General features: G+C 42.3%; 1 protein-coding gene across 2 annotated transcripts in view; it reads left to right on the forward strand.

Moving 5' to 3' along the window:
• Positions 1–13075, forward strand: part of ARHGAP11A (Rho GTPase activating protein 11A) — a 151647-nt gene that overhangs the window by 86353 nt on the left and 52219 nt on the right. For both annotated transcript variants that reach the window (XM_030214991.1, XM_030214990.1), the window contains exon 8: positions 2448–2618. In XM_030214991.1, the coding sequence (XP_030070851.1) occupies positions 2448–2618 (171 nt within the window). The remainder of the gene's footprint in view (positions 1–2447; positions 2619–13075) is intronic.

Here is a 13075-nt window from a genome sequence, read left to right on the forward strand (position 1 = left end):
TGTCTTAATAATGAATCACAACGTCCGGTACTAGATGCCAGATGATCACCTGCTATAACATCAGAAATATACTCTAGATTCAGAAGCATTAGATCCAGTGTGACATCTTCCAGCTTGGGTTCCATTACTAACTGTTGGAACAGTTTTCCCTGTAGTGAGTCCATGATCTTCCTACTTCTAGATGACCCTGTAACTGGGTTCCCCAGTTAACATTTGGCATATTTAAATCATCTATTATTAGTATTTCCCCTTTTTCATCTCACAATTTTTAATTGTTAATTTATAGTATGCCCTTTGGGAAATGGCTTTAGCACTTAGGAAAAACTCACATAAGGCTCTTCTGAGGCCACTTTGTTCTGCAGCTTAGTGAATGGAGCCCTAAAGCAGCAGTTTTTAACTGCACTGATTCATAAATAGTACTTTGCGTATGTTTCTCTCTGTGGGTATTGGTAACTTTTTAGATCAATAATGCACATTCTTCCACTCTGAAAACTACCTTGCAGCCTATGTGCACACACAATGATACCTTTGGCCTGCACACATTTCATCTTCCAGGTCTTGACATCCATTAAGCTTTCAATGACTATAAAAGGAGTGTTTTCATACACTGGACCTTCACTTTTGAACTCTTTGTCTGAAGAATTTCATAATACTTCTTCATACCTTAGTTTTCATAAACTGTTTACATAGTAACATAGTAAATGACGGCAGAAAAAGACCTGCACGGTCCATCCAGTCTGCCCAACAAGATAAACTCATATGTGCTACTTTTTGTGTGTACCTTACCTTGATTTGTATCTGTTCTTTTTAGAGCACAGACCGTGTAAGTCTGCCCAGCACTGTCCCCGTCTCCCATCACCGGCTCTGGCACAGACCGTATAAGTCTGCCCAGCACTATCCCTGCCTCCCGCCACCAACTCTGCTACCCAATCTCGGCTAAGCTCCTTAGGATCCATTCCTTCTGAACAGGATTCCTTTATGTTTATCCCACGCGTGTTTGAATTCTGTTACCGTTTTCATTTCCACCACCTCCCGCAGGAGGGCATTCCAAGCATCCAGTACTCTCTCCGTGAAAAAATACTTCCTGACATTTTTCTTGAGTCTGCCCCCCTTCAATCTCATTTCATGTCCTCTCATTCTACCGCCTTCGCACCTCCGGAAAAGGTTCGTTTGCGGATTTATACTTTTCAAATATTTGAACGTCTGTATCATATCACCCCTGTTTCTCCTTTCTTCCAGAGTATACGTGTTCAGGTCATCAAGTCTCTCCTCATACGTCTTGTAATGCAAATCCCTTACCATTCTCGTAGCTTTTCTTTGCACCGCTTCAATTCTTTTTACATCCTTCGCAAGGTACGGCCTCCAAAACTGAACACAATACTCTAGGTGGGGCCTCACCAACAACTTATACAGGGGCATCAACACCCCCTTTCTTCTGCTGGTAACACCTCTCTCTATACAGCCTAACAACCTTCTAGCTACGGCCACCGCCTTGTCACACTGTTTCATCGCCTTCAGATCCTCAGATACTATCACCCCAAGATCCCTCTCCCCGTCCGTACCTATCAGATTCTCCCCGCCTAACACATACGTCTCCCGAGGATTTCTATTCCCTAAGTGCATCACTTTGCATTTCTTCACATTGAATTTTAATTGCCAAACCTTAGACCATTCTTCTAGCTTCCTCAGATCCTTTTTCATGTTTTCCACTCCCTCCCGGGTGTCCACTCTGTTACAGATCTTAGTATCATCCGCAAATAGGCAAACTTTACCTTCTAACCCTTTGGCAATGTCACTCACAAATATATTGAACAGAATCGGTCCCAGCACCGATCCTTGAGGCACACCACTACTCACCTTTCCCTCCTCCGAGCGAATTCCATTCACCACCACACTCTGGCTTCTGTCCGTCAACCAGTTCCTAATCCAGTTCACCACTTCGGGTCCTATCTTCAGCCCATCCAGTTTATTTAAGAGCCTCCTGTGGGGAACCGTGTCAAAATCTTAAATTAAGTTTAAAACTTAATTATTCCAGCAGTGTTTAACTAATATGTTTTTGGACTTTTTATTATCATGGAATGGTTTATTGTATTTTGTGCTGTTATTGTAAACCACTTTGACATTAAGGTATAAATGCGGTATATAAAATTAATACATCCAATTCAAATTCCTGAACATCTTTATCTTCTGGGGGGTACCTCATATCGTAAAAAATACAGTATTTGAGCAGTATGTCTGAGTGTGCATAGGCTTCTAACAAATTGCCCTGCAGACCCTTTACTTTTTAGTGGTGCATGACAGTGCTTTGTTTTTTGATGTGATCTGACAACCTAGAAGGTGAGACCTATATGTGTTACATTATGTGACCATTATCAAATCCTGAATGAGCGGCTTTCCTTCCTCTTGCTCTAATAAAGTCCTTTTTTTTTTTTTTTTGCCAATTCCAGCCTTTTCATCCATGATGACACCAGTGATTCCTACTCCAAGCAAGAAGCGGAAACTCCCATTGGACTGTTCACAGGGATTCTCTAGCAAGAAACTTAACTCCCTAATGCATAACCTGACTTTTGATTTACCACCTAGCAGTCTTTCTGACAGTGGTTCCACTCCAGTTTCAGGTAAGATTTTATGGTGTTTGTAAAATCAGTGTTTCTGTAGTTAAATATTAACATTCTAGTTTATTGTTTCATGAATTACTTGAGAGATGTCATTTCATCAATTTTAATTGATTTTATATAAATGGAAGTAACTATAACTAGAGTTTGGGAATCTGAGGAAAGGTGCACACCTTCAAGCAATTGTTTTGAAAGGATAAAAATGAAATCTTTACTCTGAGCCGTTTGCTAAAGTGTTTTGAAATCTGGGCTTAACGCATTTTAACATGGTAGTTTCCTGTGCACTAAACCCAGATTTTACTTGGCACTTAATAGGGCATTTTTTAAAATGTTGTCCCGTGCTAATGTTTCCATTAGTGAGTGAGATTTGCAAAAAACTAACACGGGAGCACTTACCACATCCTATTTAGGAGGCAGTAAGTGCTCCCACGTTAAGTTGTCTTTATCTGGTTTACGCGTACTAATCATAGCATTCTAGTTACATAATTGTATTTATTTATTTAAATATTTATATTCTGCTTATACTAAACAGATTACAATAAAACATACACAATAAAAGCTCAGATAAAACACCATTAACACCAAAACAGAACTAATATATCAACCCCAGGCTTGAACAAACACATGCGTCTTCAATAGTTTGCAAAAAGATGCCATACTGCCACAAAGTCTTATAACTCCAGGTTGAGCATTCCAGAACTGTGGTCCAGCCAATGCAAAGGTACTTCTCCAAGTATGAACAAGTTTCACAGATTGCAAGCTCCGAACTCAAAGCCCTTAAAGGTCGATAAGAATATATGAGTAGCCATACTGGGTCAGACCAGTGGTCCATCTAGCCCAGTATCCTGTTTCCAAACTGGCCAAACCAGGTCACAAGTATCTGGCAGAAACCCAAATTGTAGCAACATTCCATACTACAAATCCCAGGGCAAGTAGTTGCTTCCCCATGTCTGTCTCAATAGCAGACTATGGACATTTCCTCCAGGAACTTGTCCAAACCTTTTTTTAAACCCAGATATGCTAACCACTGTTACTACATCCTCTGGCAAAGAGTTCCAGAGCTTAACTATTGGTTGAGTGAAAAAATATTTCCTCCTATTTGTTTTAAACGTATTTCCATGTAACTTCCTCGAGTGCCCCCTTGTCTTTGTACTTTTGGAACGAGTAAAAAATCAGTTTACTTCTACTTGTTCTACACCACTCAGGATTTTGTAGACCTCACTCATATCTCCCCTCATCCATCTCTTTTCCAGGCTGAAGAGCCCTAACCTCTTTAGCCTTTCCTTATACTTTTTTAAAGTACCAGAGAACTGATTCTGCATACACTGCTTGATGAATCAAACACGCAGTTCTATATAGAATTCTAATGTAATGGACCATTCACTCTCCACCTGTGACACACTTCCTCTATAAAATATTTTGTAAAAAAATAGGTAACGCGTAATTAGCACATGAACACAGGCAAAATACCTTTTTTGCTGTAAGCATTTTTATTTTTACTCATGCTAACTGGGCCCCTTAATCTCATAAAATCTAAATACCCAACACTACCAATCACTATTGTCCAGCTTGATTTCATAAAGCATTTTGTAAGATTTATAAATCCTCTGTCTGCAAGATAGTGTTCTGCCGGAGCTGTGTCAGAGCTGCTCTAGGTGCCAGCTTCTCTCTTTTTCTTGTTTGCCCTCTCTGGCTCAACAGAGTAGCAGGTCTCATTCCCCGGGTCCAGCAAACCACTCTCTCCGCCCACCCGCTCACAGGTACCAGTATCTTTCTCCCCGTGGCCCTTCTCCATCCTGATAGCTGCACTGCAGCGAGTGAAGTAGGGCTTCCTTGGATCCTCAACGTTCTCTGGTATGCATCCTGCCCTCATGGAAACAGGAAATTACATCAAAGGAGGGTGGGACTGGTCCAGGACACATCCCAGAAGGCTGAGGCAGCCCTGCTTTACTTGCTGCAGTCCAGCTACAGGCAGGTGATCAAGGACAGAGAAGGACCACGGTGTGGGGAGAAGTAGAGACTCTGGTACCTGCATGGGGTGGGGGCACAGAGTGGTTTGTTGGACCCGGGTAGTGAGACGAGCTCCTGTGCTGGGCTAGGGAAGGACAGACAGGAAGTGGTGCTGCATGGGAGAGGGGAAGGGGATAGAGAAACTGGATTGAGGAAGATGACAATATGGGAAGATGCTGGATGGAAAAGCGAGAGACCCACTGGACTCTGGAGGGAGAAATATTGGACTGACTGTGAGTGGTGGGAAGAGAGAGGGAGAAATATTGGCACCAGGGTGAGGGGTGCTGCACAAAATGTGGGAGGAAGGGGAGGTATAGGAACAGTGTACCGGGGGAGGGGGTGTTGGGGGTAGAGTAGAAGGATGAGTGTGCCATGGGGAGGGGGGGGGGATTGGGGCAGAGTAAAATGGTAAGTGTGCCTTGGAGGGTTGGGGGCAGACAAAAGGAGGAGGTGAGTGTGCAACAGGGTGGGGAGGTTGGGGGCAGAGAGAAAAGGATGAATGTGCCATGGTGTGTAGGGGGGTAAGGGGCAGAGAAAAAGAGTGTATGTGCCATGGGAGGGGTTTCCTTCCTACTGAGCATGGTAAGAGAAGGGCAGTGATGTTCTGGGTGCGTCAGAACTTTTTTTATTTTTATTTTAAGAGAGATCCTGTTGTTAAACATTTACCAGCACACCACTGGATAAACTTGTATTTTAAAATGTTAGTCTGATCGTACTCACGGTATTAGAGCCACCAGGGCCAGAGCCTGGCCGTTTTCAATGGAGATTCTATTTTCTATTTCAATGGAGATTTTATCGCCTGTATAACGATAAAATATTTTTAGGCTATATAACAATTATATAGTAGGAGATACATTAAAGTAAAGAGACGGAGTAGCTAAGTAGAGAAAAGACATAACTGGCACAAGAACTGGCATATAAAAGTTATAGCTCCAGATGAAGATGTTACGAAACAGAAGCGCACTGTAGAGCAAACCAGTGAGAAAGCCGGGAAGATAAGATAAGTGCTAAGTTAAAAAAGTGAAAAAGCAAAAAAATCTTTAACCTAGACTGATGAGGATTCCCGCTGTTAGAATAACAACACAGCGGAGAGGTGTAGTTTATGAAGTATAATAAACACACCGGAAATCTGAAGTCAAGATTATTAGATTAATTTAAGAGACTGTGTTTACATGAGTAAAGTGCCTTAGTGGTATTAATTGTTAGGCTATATAACACAAAAATATAAGCACTTTCAAGAGACTAACCAGGAACATAGGGGCAACCCGATTTTATATTGGGACACGGCGAAAGCTGTACTACGGGGGGGGAGATTATAGCATACACGAGTCATCAAAAAAAAGGTAAGGGAGAAGGAGTTGCTTAGATTGGAAAAAGAAGTAACAAGGGTAAGGAAAGCATACGGGAGGCATCATAGTTTGCAATTAAAAACCCAACTTTTAGAACTGCAGCAGGTCTTAAATGAAAGGATTCATCAAAAGGCCCAAAAAATTATGCTTATTACAGATATCAATTATATAAATATGCAAATAAAAATAGTAGGATGCTAGCACGGCTGTCAAAACCTAGGCAGGGGCCTTACAAAATAGATGCCTTGTATTCCTCTAGCGGTGTACTAGAGAATAAGGATGCTCAAATCAACAAAATCATGCTAGACTATTATACGCGTTTATATTCGCCCCCTAACCCAGATGTATCTAAGTGGACAAGACATTGTTCGAGTGGAACCGGAGAGTCTGGCTATTTTAAACGCACCCATAACAACAGATGAAGTATCATGGGCAAAACAGCAGGGACCCTTGGGAAAGACCCCGGGCCCAGAAGGGTATAGAGGGGAATTCTATAAAATGTTGAAGGAGGAAGTAGCACCACTGCCAATGGCCATGTTTAATACCATAGTGCAGGAACAACAAATACCTCCATCCTTAAGGCTAGCACAAATTATAGTATTACCGAAGCCGGGACGAGATACGAAGAAGCCGGAATCTTATAGACCTATCTCGCTCCTAAACTATGAAGCTAAATTATATGCCAAAGTCCTAGCAAACCGTCTAGCCCGCATACTGCCAGATATTATTGAGGAATCCCAAGTAGGTTTTGTGCAGGGCAGAAATATTACAAAAAATGTTAGGAAAATACTTACAACGTTGGAGGTCGTATCCAATCAGGCCATTCCATCCGTGTTAGTCAGCTTCGATGCCGAAAAAGCATTCGACAGAGTGGTATGGGATTTTTTTATTTGGGACATTAGAAGCTTATGGAATAAGTGGGTTCTTTCAGGAGGCAATACGGGCGCTATACTATCTTCCACAGGCCCAAATGTGGGTCAATGGAATACTCTCTGCCCCCTTCTCTAAACACCGGGGTACTAGACAAGGCTGTCCACTGTCACCTCTACTGTTCGTTTTAACATTAGATCCCTTGATCAGAGATGTTCAAAGGTCACCTGATGTGCAAGGGGTCGCAGTGGGAGCAGAAATTTTCAAGATCGCAGCATTTGCTGATGATCTACTAGCCCATCTGATTCACCCAAGTACTTCACTGACAGCTCTATTAGAATGTATGGCAGAATATGGAGACTTTTCAGGCTTCAAGTTAAATTTGGAGAAGTCAGAGGCATTGCAAGGTGAGGAGAACCAAGAGGAGAGTTGGCAAGGCCGAATCCCGCTGAAATGGGCAGATGAATCCTTTCGTTACTTGGGGGTGCGGCTCTCCTTGGATATCTCAAAATTGTATCAATTGAATGTAGAGAAGTTGCTACAGGATATAGGATGTTCTCTTGAGCAGTGGAGCCATCTACCATTATCACTCATAGGTAGAATCAATTTGTTTAAAATGCTCATATTCCCAAGATGGCTGTACATATTACAAGTTATGCCAATACACTTATTAAGAAGGGATGTACGAAAGTTAAATAGGATTTGTAGGAAATTTCTTTGGGACGGGAAGAAGTCCAAATTACGTCTGGAATACCTTTACGACACAGGGAGGTATGGGTCTACCCAATATTCGAAGGTATAACCAGGCCTGTCTCATGAGACATCTCCGAGACTGAGTGCTAGATACAAATCAGTTCATCCCTATTGGATGGGAGCGGGCATTGTATAAGCCTTGGCATGTGAACTTCCTCCTGCATGCTAAATCAAATAGCTTACCGTCAACATGTAAAAAAAAAAAAAGCATTTTTTTACAATAAGTACATAAGTACATAAGTAGTGCCATACTGGGAAAGACCAAAGGTCCATCTAGCCCAGCATCCTGTCACCGACAGTGGCCAATCCAGGTCAAGGGCACCTGGCACGCTCCCCAAACGTAAAAACATTCCAGACAAGTTATACCTAAAAATGCGGAATTTTTCCAAGTCCATTTAATAGCGGTCTATGGACTTGTCCTTTAGGAATCTATCTAACCCCTTTTTAAACTCCGTCAAGCTAACCGCCCGTACCACGTTCTCCGGCAACGAATTCCAGAGTCTAATTACATGTTGGGTGAAGAAAAATTTTCTCCGATTCGTTTTAAATTTACCACACTGTAGCTTCAACTCATGCCCTCTAGTCCTAGTATTTTTGGATAGCGTGAACAGTCGCTTCACATCCACCCGATCCATTCCACTCATTATTTTATACACTTCTATCATATCTCCCCTCAGCCGTCTCTTCTCCAAGCTGAAAAGCCCTAGCCTTCTCAGCCTCTCTTCATAGGAAAGTCGTCCCATCCCCACTATCATTTTCGTCGCCCTTCGCTGTACCTTTTCCAATTCTACTATATCTTTTTTGAGATACGGAGACCAGTACTGAACACAATACTCCAGGTGCGGTCGCACCATGGAGCGATACAACGGCATTATAACATCCGCACACCTGGACTCCATACCCTTCCTAATAACACCCAACATTCTATTCGCTTTCCTAGCCGCAGCAGCACACTGAGCAGAAGGTTTCAGCGTATCATCGACGACGACACCCAGATCCCTTTCTTGATCCGTAACTCCTAACGCGGAACCTTGCAAGACGTAGCTATAATTCGGGTTCCTCTTACCCACATGCATCACTTTGCACTTGTCAACATTGAACTTCATCTGCCACTTGCACGCCCATTCTCCCAGTCTCGCAAGGTCCTCCTGTAATCGTTCACATTCCTCCTACGACAAGTTTGGCGCTTCCTAATGAAAGCCTGGAATCATAATCCAAGTGTCAGTGATCAGCTGCCACTTCAAGGGAATGGGGACTTCCAACCTGGAATGGAAGCAGGGATCATTAAAACCTGGTTAGAAATGGGAATCACTTTAGTGGAACATTTAGTCAATGAGGAGGGAAGGTTGTACACATTTCAAGACCTGCAGCAGAGGCTATCCCTTACCAACAAAGACTATTACACTTATAGACAATTACACCACTACTGGTTTAGTCTAGATCAAGAGGCTCTGGGTACAAAACTGGGTCAAAAGGTTCGAGAATTTTTAAAGGGTGATGCACATGATCAGGTTTCGATATCTAGTTTGCATAAAGCGCTGCTGTTGCTGTGCCCCCCCCCCTCCCCCGCAATTATGAAGTGCTTAAAGAGGCATGGAGTATAGAATTAGGATATGAATTGAAGGGAGTAAACTTTGCAAAATTGATAACAGATATCCCAAAGCAAGTGGGGGGGGGGGGGGGTGCGGAGCTGCAGGAGAGTCAATACAGGATAATACACAGGGGATATATAACACAAGCAGCAAGAGCAGGGTGGACACCCGATGCTCAATGTTCTAAGTGCAACATGCATGCATGCATGCATTTTGGAGTTGATAGAGTAAAAACATTTTGGAAGATGGTGCACAAATACCTTGATAATATCATTGATCAAAGAATAATCCCATCTTGGAGAGGAGTACTTTTAAACAGAAGGACAGCCTAAGGGATTTCAGATAAGAATTTGGAACTATTATTATGCAAGGCATTCGCCGTGGGAAAAAAATGTATACTTAGACACTGGATGCAGGAGGAACTGCCCTCCTTCTGGTACTGGAGGAATAGATTTCATGAGTTGATGCTCTGGGAGGCAAGGGAAGCTCAGGACACTTCCAAGAAAAGAAAGAGGTTTGTTTCGATTTGGACCAAGTACTTGCAAAGTATTTCCCATAAAGCGAGAAGTGCAGTGTTAAATAAATTTTCCACATAATAAAAGAAGGAATGAGGGAGGGGGAGTCTCAGTGCATCTTAGTTGGAGGAGACTGGAAGGGGAACATAAAAGACAGCAAGGAAAATGGCAAATAGTTTTAAGTAGCACCAAATAAGGTAGTGTACCTTAACCAACACAGTAGAAAATAAGAATGTGAAGAGGATGTGTATGAATGGACCATGAAGCGAGCGCAGAATATTTAATAAAGGGAAAGAGGGGGTGAGTGGGAGGGGGGGGGGAATCAGATTAAACTGTAATCCGTTGGGTTGGTCGTGAGCCCTTGGACCCTGGCCGAGGCCAGCAGGGCGCCGACCCAGGCCAAGGGGAGACCGACCCACCACCACACACCCCAGCTACACAATACCCCTAAGCTACCCCTCCCTGCAGTCCCTCAGGAAGAAGGGAAATAGGCATACAGGCGGGCCTCGCGGCCGAACCGGAACCCACGCACACAGAGCCACTCGTGCGGGCCGAATGGGAACTCAGACACACACAGGGAGGGGTGAAAGAACCCAGAGGGCCCCGGGACCCCAAGATGCCAGACGTGCTGAACTCCAGCAATAGGGCAGAGGGAGAAACAAAAGAACCAGAGCGGACCACGCCCACCCAGGGGACTAGTACAGGACAGGGGAACTAACACAGCAACCCCCAACAGGGTTAGGAAGCCCCAGGCAGAAGCCAGAGGAACCAGACACAAAAAGGGAGGCAGAAAGCCTATGCCTTACTCCCACAGCAGACAGGCAGAGATACAGCACACAAAGGGTTAAGCTAGCAGGGTTAGCTCACGAGGGAGAGAGAGAGAGCGCCTATAACAACAAACAAGCCGAGAGAAAACTCCCCGAGGAGGGGAAGCACAGCCCTATTAAACAACACAGTAAGAGACAGGGACACAGCACACCCAGTACACAAAGGGTTACTCACTGACATGGGGAGAGAAATCCTATAAACAAACAAACAATGGAGATAACGCTCTCACTCAGCCCAGAGCCCCAGAGGCTGAACAACGCCCAGCCTCCACTAACAAATGAGCAGCTGGCCCCTGGCTCTGATTACAGAGCTACACACACCAGCAGCAGCTAACCCAGAGGGAAGGAAAAGAAAACTCTAACACTAACACAGATCCTTGTCAGAACCCAGAGCATGTTCTGAGAGAAAACTATCCGGCTTTCCAGTTACCACCAAAAGTAAGTAATGCCAAAGCAGAGGGACTCTCCAGCTGCAGGTTAAAGTACTATCTCCTGACGTCAGCACAAACCCTGGCAGCCAATCAGAAGAGACATCCCCCCTCCCCCTCAGCAAAACCGGCAGAATCATAGCATAAACAAGGGGTTCAATCACAGAACAAACACAAGCTATTATTATTGGAAATTACGGTTTGAGTATAATGTTCATTGCTGTATATTGTAATTTTTTTTTATTTGTACATGGAATATGTTAATGGAAGTAAAGGGGAGATAGGGGAGGAAACTGTAACAACAAAAATTGATGATAGAGACTTTGGAATATTGTACATAAGACTGACAAATTTAAAACCTGTCATGTACTTAATCAAATGACTGTGTTACAATGTGCAATCATCAATAAAAAAAATGTTGAAACATAAAATGTTAGTCTGATCATTTTAGGTACAAAAAAAATTCTATGTTGGGTCTTGGTACGTTTTGTACAGGGTGGTCCCATAACCTCTGTTCAAGTTAGTATTTGCTATCTGTACTTTGTTAATACAGACTTCTTGTGTTCAAAGGCTTTTAGTTTTAATTTATGTGAGAATATCTAAACTTATTTTTTCTATGAACATAAATAGATAACCTTTTTTTTATTGAAATTTTGAAATACACATTCCAAATTCTAAGGAAAACAGAACACACACACAAAAAAATCAGAAGCAGAAAAGTAAAAACAAGCAAATCCTACAGCATGTAATGGCGGTAGAAAAGATATCCAAACAAATCTGTAAACAAAATTAAGGCAAAATGAAGGGAAAAAATGAAGGGAAAAATGAAGGCAAAATGAAGGGAAAAAAAAAACAATAACCCTCAGCAGAAATAAATTAATGGGTAACTATATACGTAAATACATACTATCACTACCTATATCTATTATCAAGAAGAGAATCCTAAAATGCGAAAGAATAGACAATAATTATAACAAGTCCTCTTGAAAAAAATTTCTAAATGTGTGGAATCCAGAAAGGCATATCCATTTCCTTGAAAAATTGATCATGCATTTGATGAGGAATCTTAAAATAAAAAATGATGTACCTAGAGCAAGCATCTAATCCATCAGTAAAAAGCAACTTGCTGTGCAACTGAGTAGCATGAAAACATTAAAAAAAAAGAGAAGGAAAACAAACCTTTCACAAAAGGAGCAGCAAGCAAAAACAAGAGTGTGATATTACCTGTATGCAGGATTGAGGGACATGTTTTTAACTGTTATATTTGAAGAATAAACACCATTGGACATTTTGCCAGGTTGTCTTAGGAACTTATGTTCTTTAGTGACTTCCAGTCTTGTTTTTGCTTACTGAGTAGCATCTGGAAAGATCTGCAATTTCTTATCACAAAACAAAGATACTTTCAGCTTAAAATCAGACTTAAGAATCAACATTTTCTCTTTTTTTTTTTTTCAGTAAGAGTAAACCCAGAAGGGTAACTCTGATGACAGTGATATCTTGAATTTCAAGCAAATCAGTCAAATCAAAAGAAACTGAAGAAATTGTCACATCTACCACCATAGGAAAATTAAGAAAACACAGATTCTTGGTCCAGATTCTCAAATGGAAGAGTAATTCCATAAGAAGGCATATACAGTTATGTGCCACTTATGTGTGTACAAGTCAAGAAAACTGGCAAACCACCTGAGCACTATTCTGTAAGGGCAAATGCAAGAGGAGTTGCAAGAGGAGTGTTTGCATGGGAGGGGCATGGACGTGGTTTCCACTTACACATGAAACTTGCATAATACAGTAAGGTAGACTTAAAGAGGCATATTTTCAAAGCACTTAGCTTTCCAAAGTTCCATAGGTTTCTATGGAACTTTGGAAGGCTAAGTGCTTTGAAAATGAGCCCCTAGGTCACCTGCAGTTATATCATTTTTATGACTGGTGTAACTTTGGGTGTCTAAATGTAAGACATGCCGATACCAGATTACGTAATGGAATCTGGGCACCCAGATGCAGTTACAGAATAGGCTCTCACTGCACAGCATGCTTGCTATAGATCTGGCATAAGTGGGCATACCTACATGGTCACGTTTCAGCCGACTTATGCTGCTATTCTTGATGTCTTTAT

This window comes from Microcaecilia unicolor, chromosome 9, assembly GCF_901765095.1.
Source record: "Microcaecilia unicolor chromosome 9, aMicUni1.1, whole genome shotgun sequence".
NCBI lineage: Eukaryota > Metazoa > Chordata > Amphibia > Gymnophiona > Siphonopidae > Microcaecilia > Microcaecilia unicolor.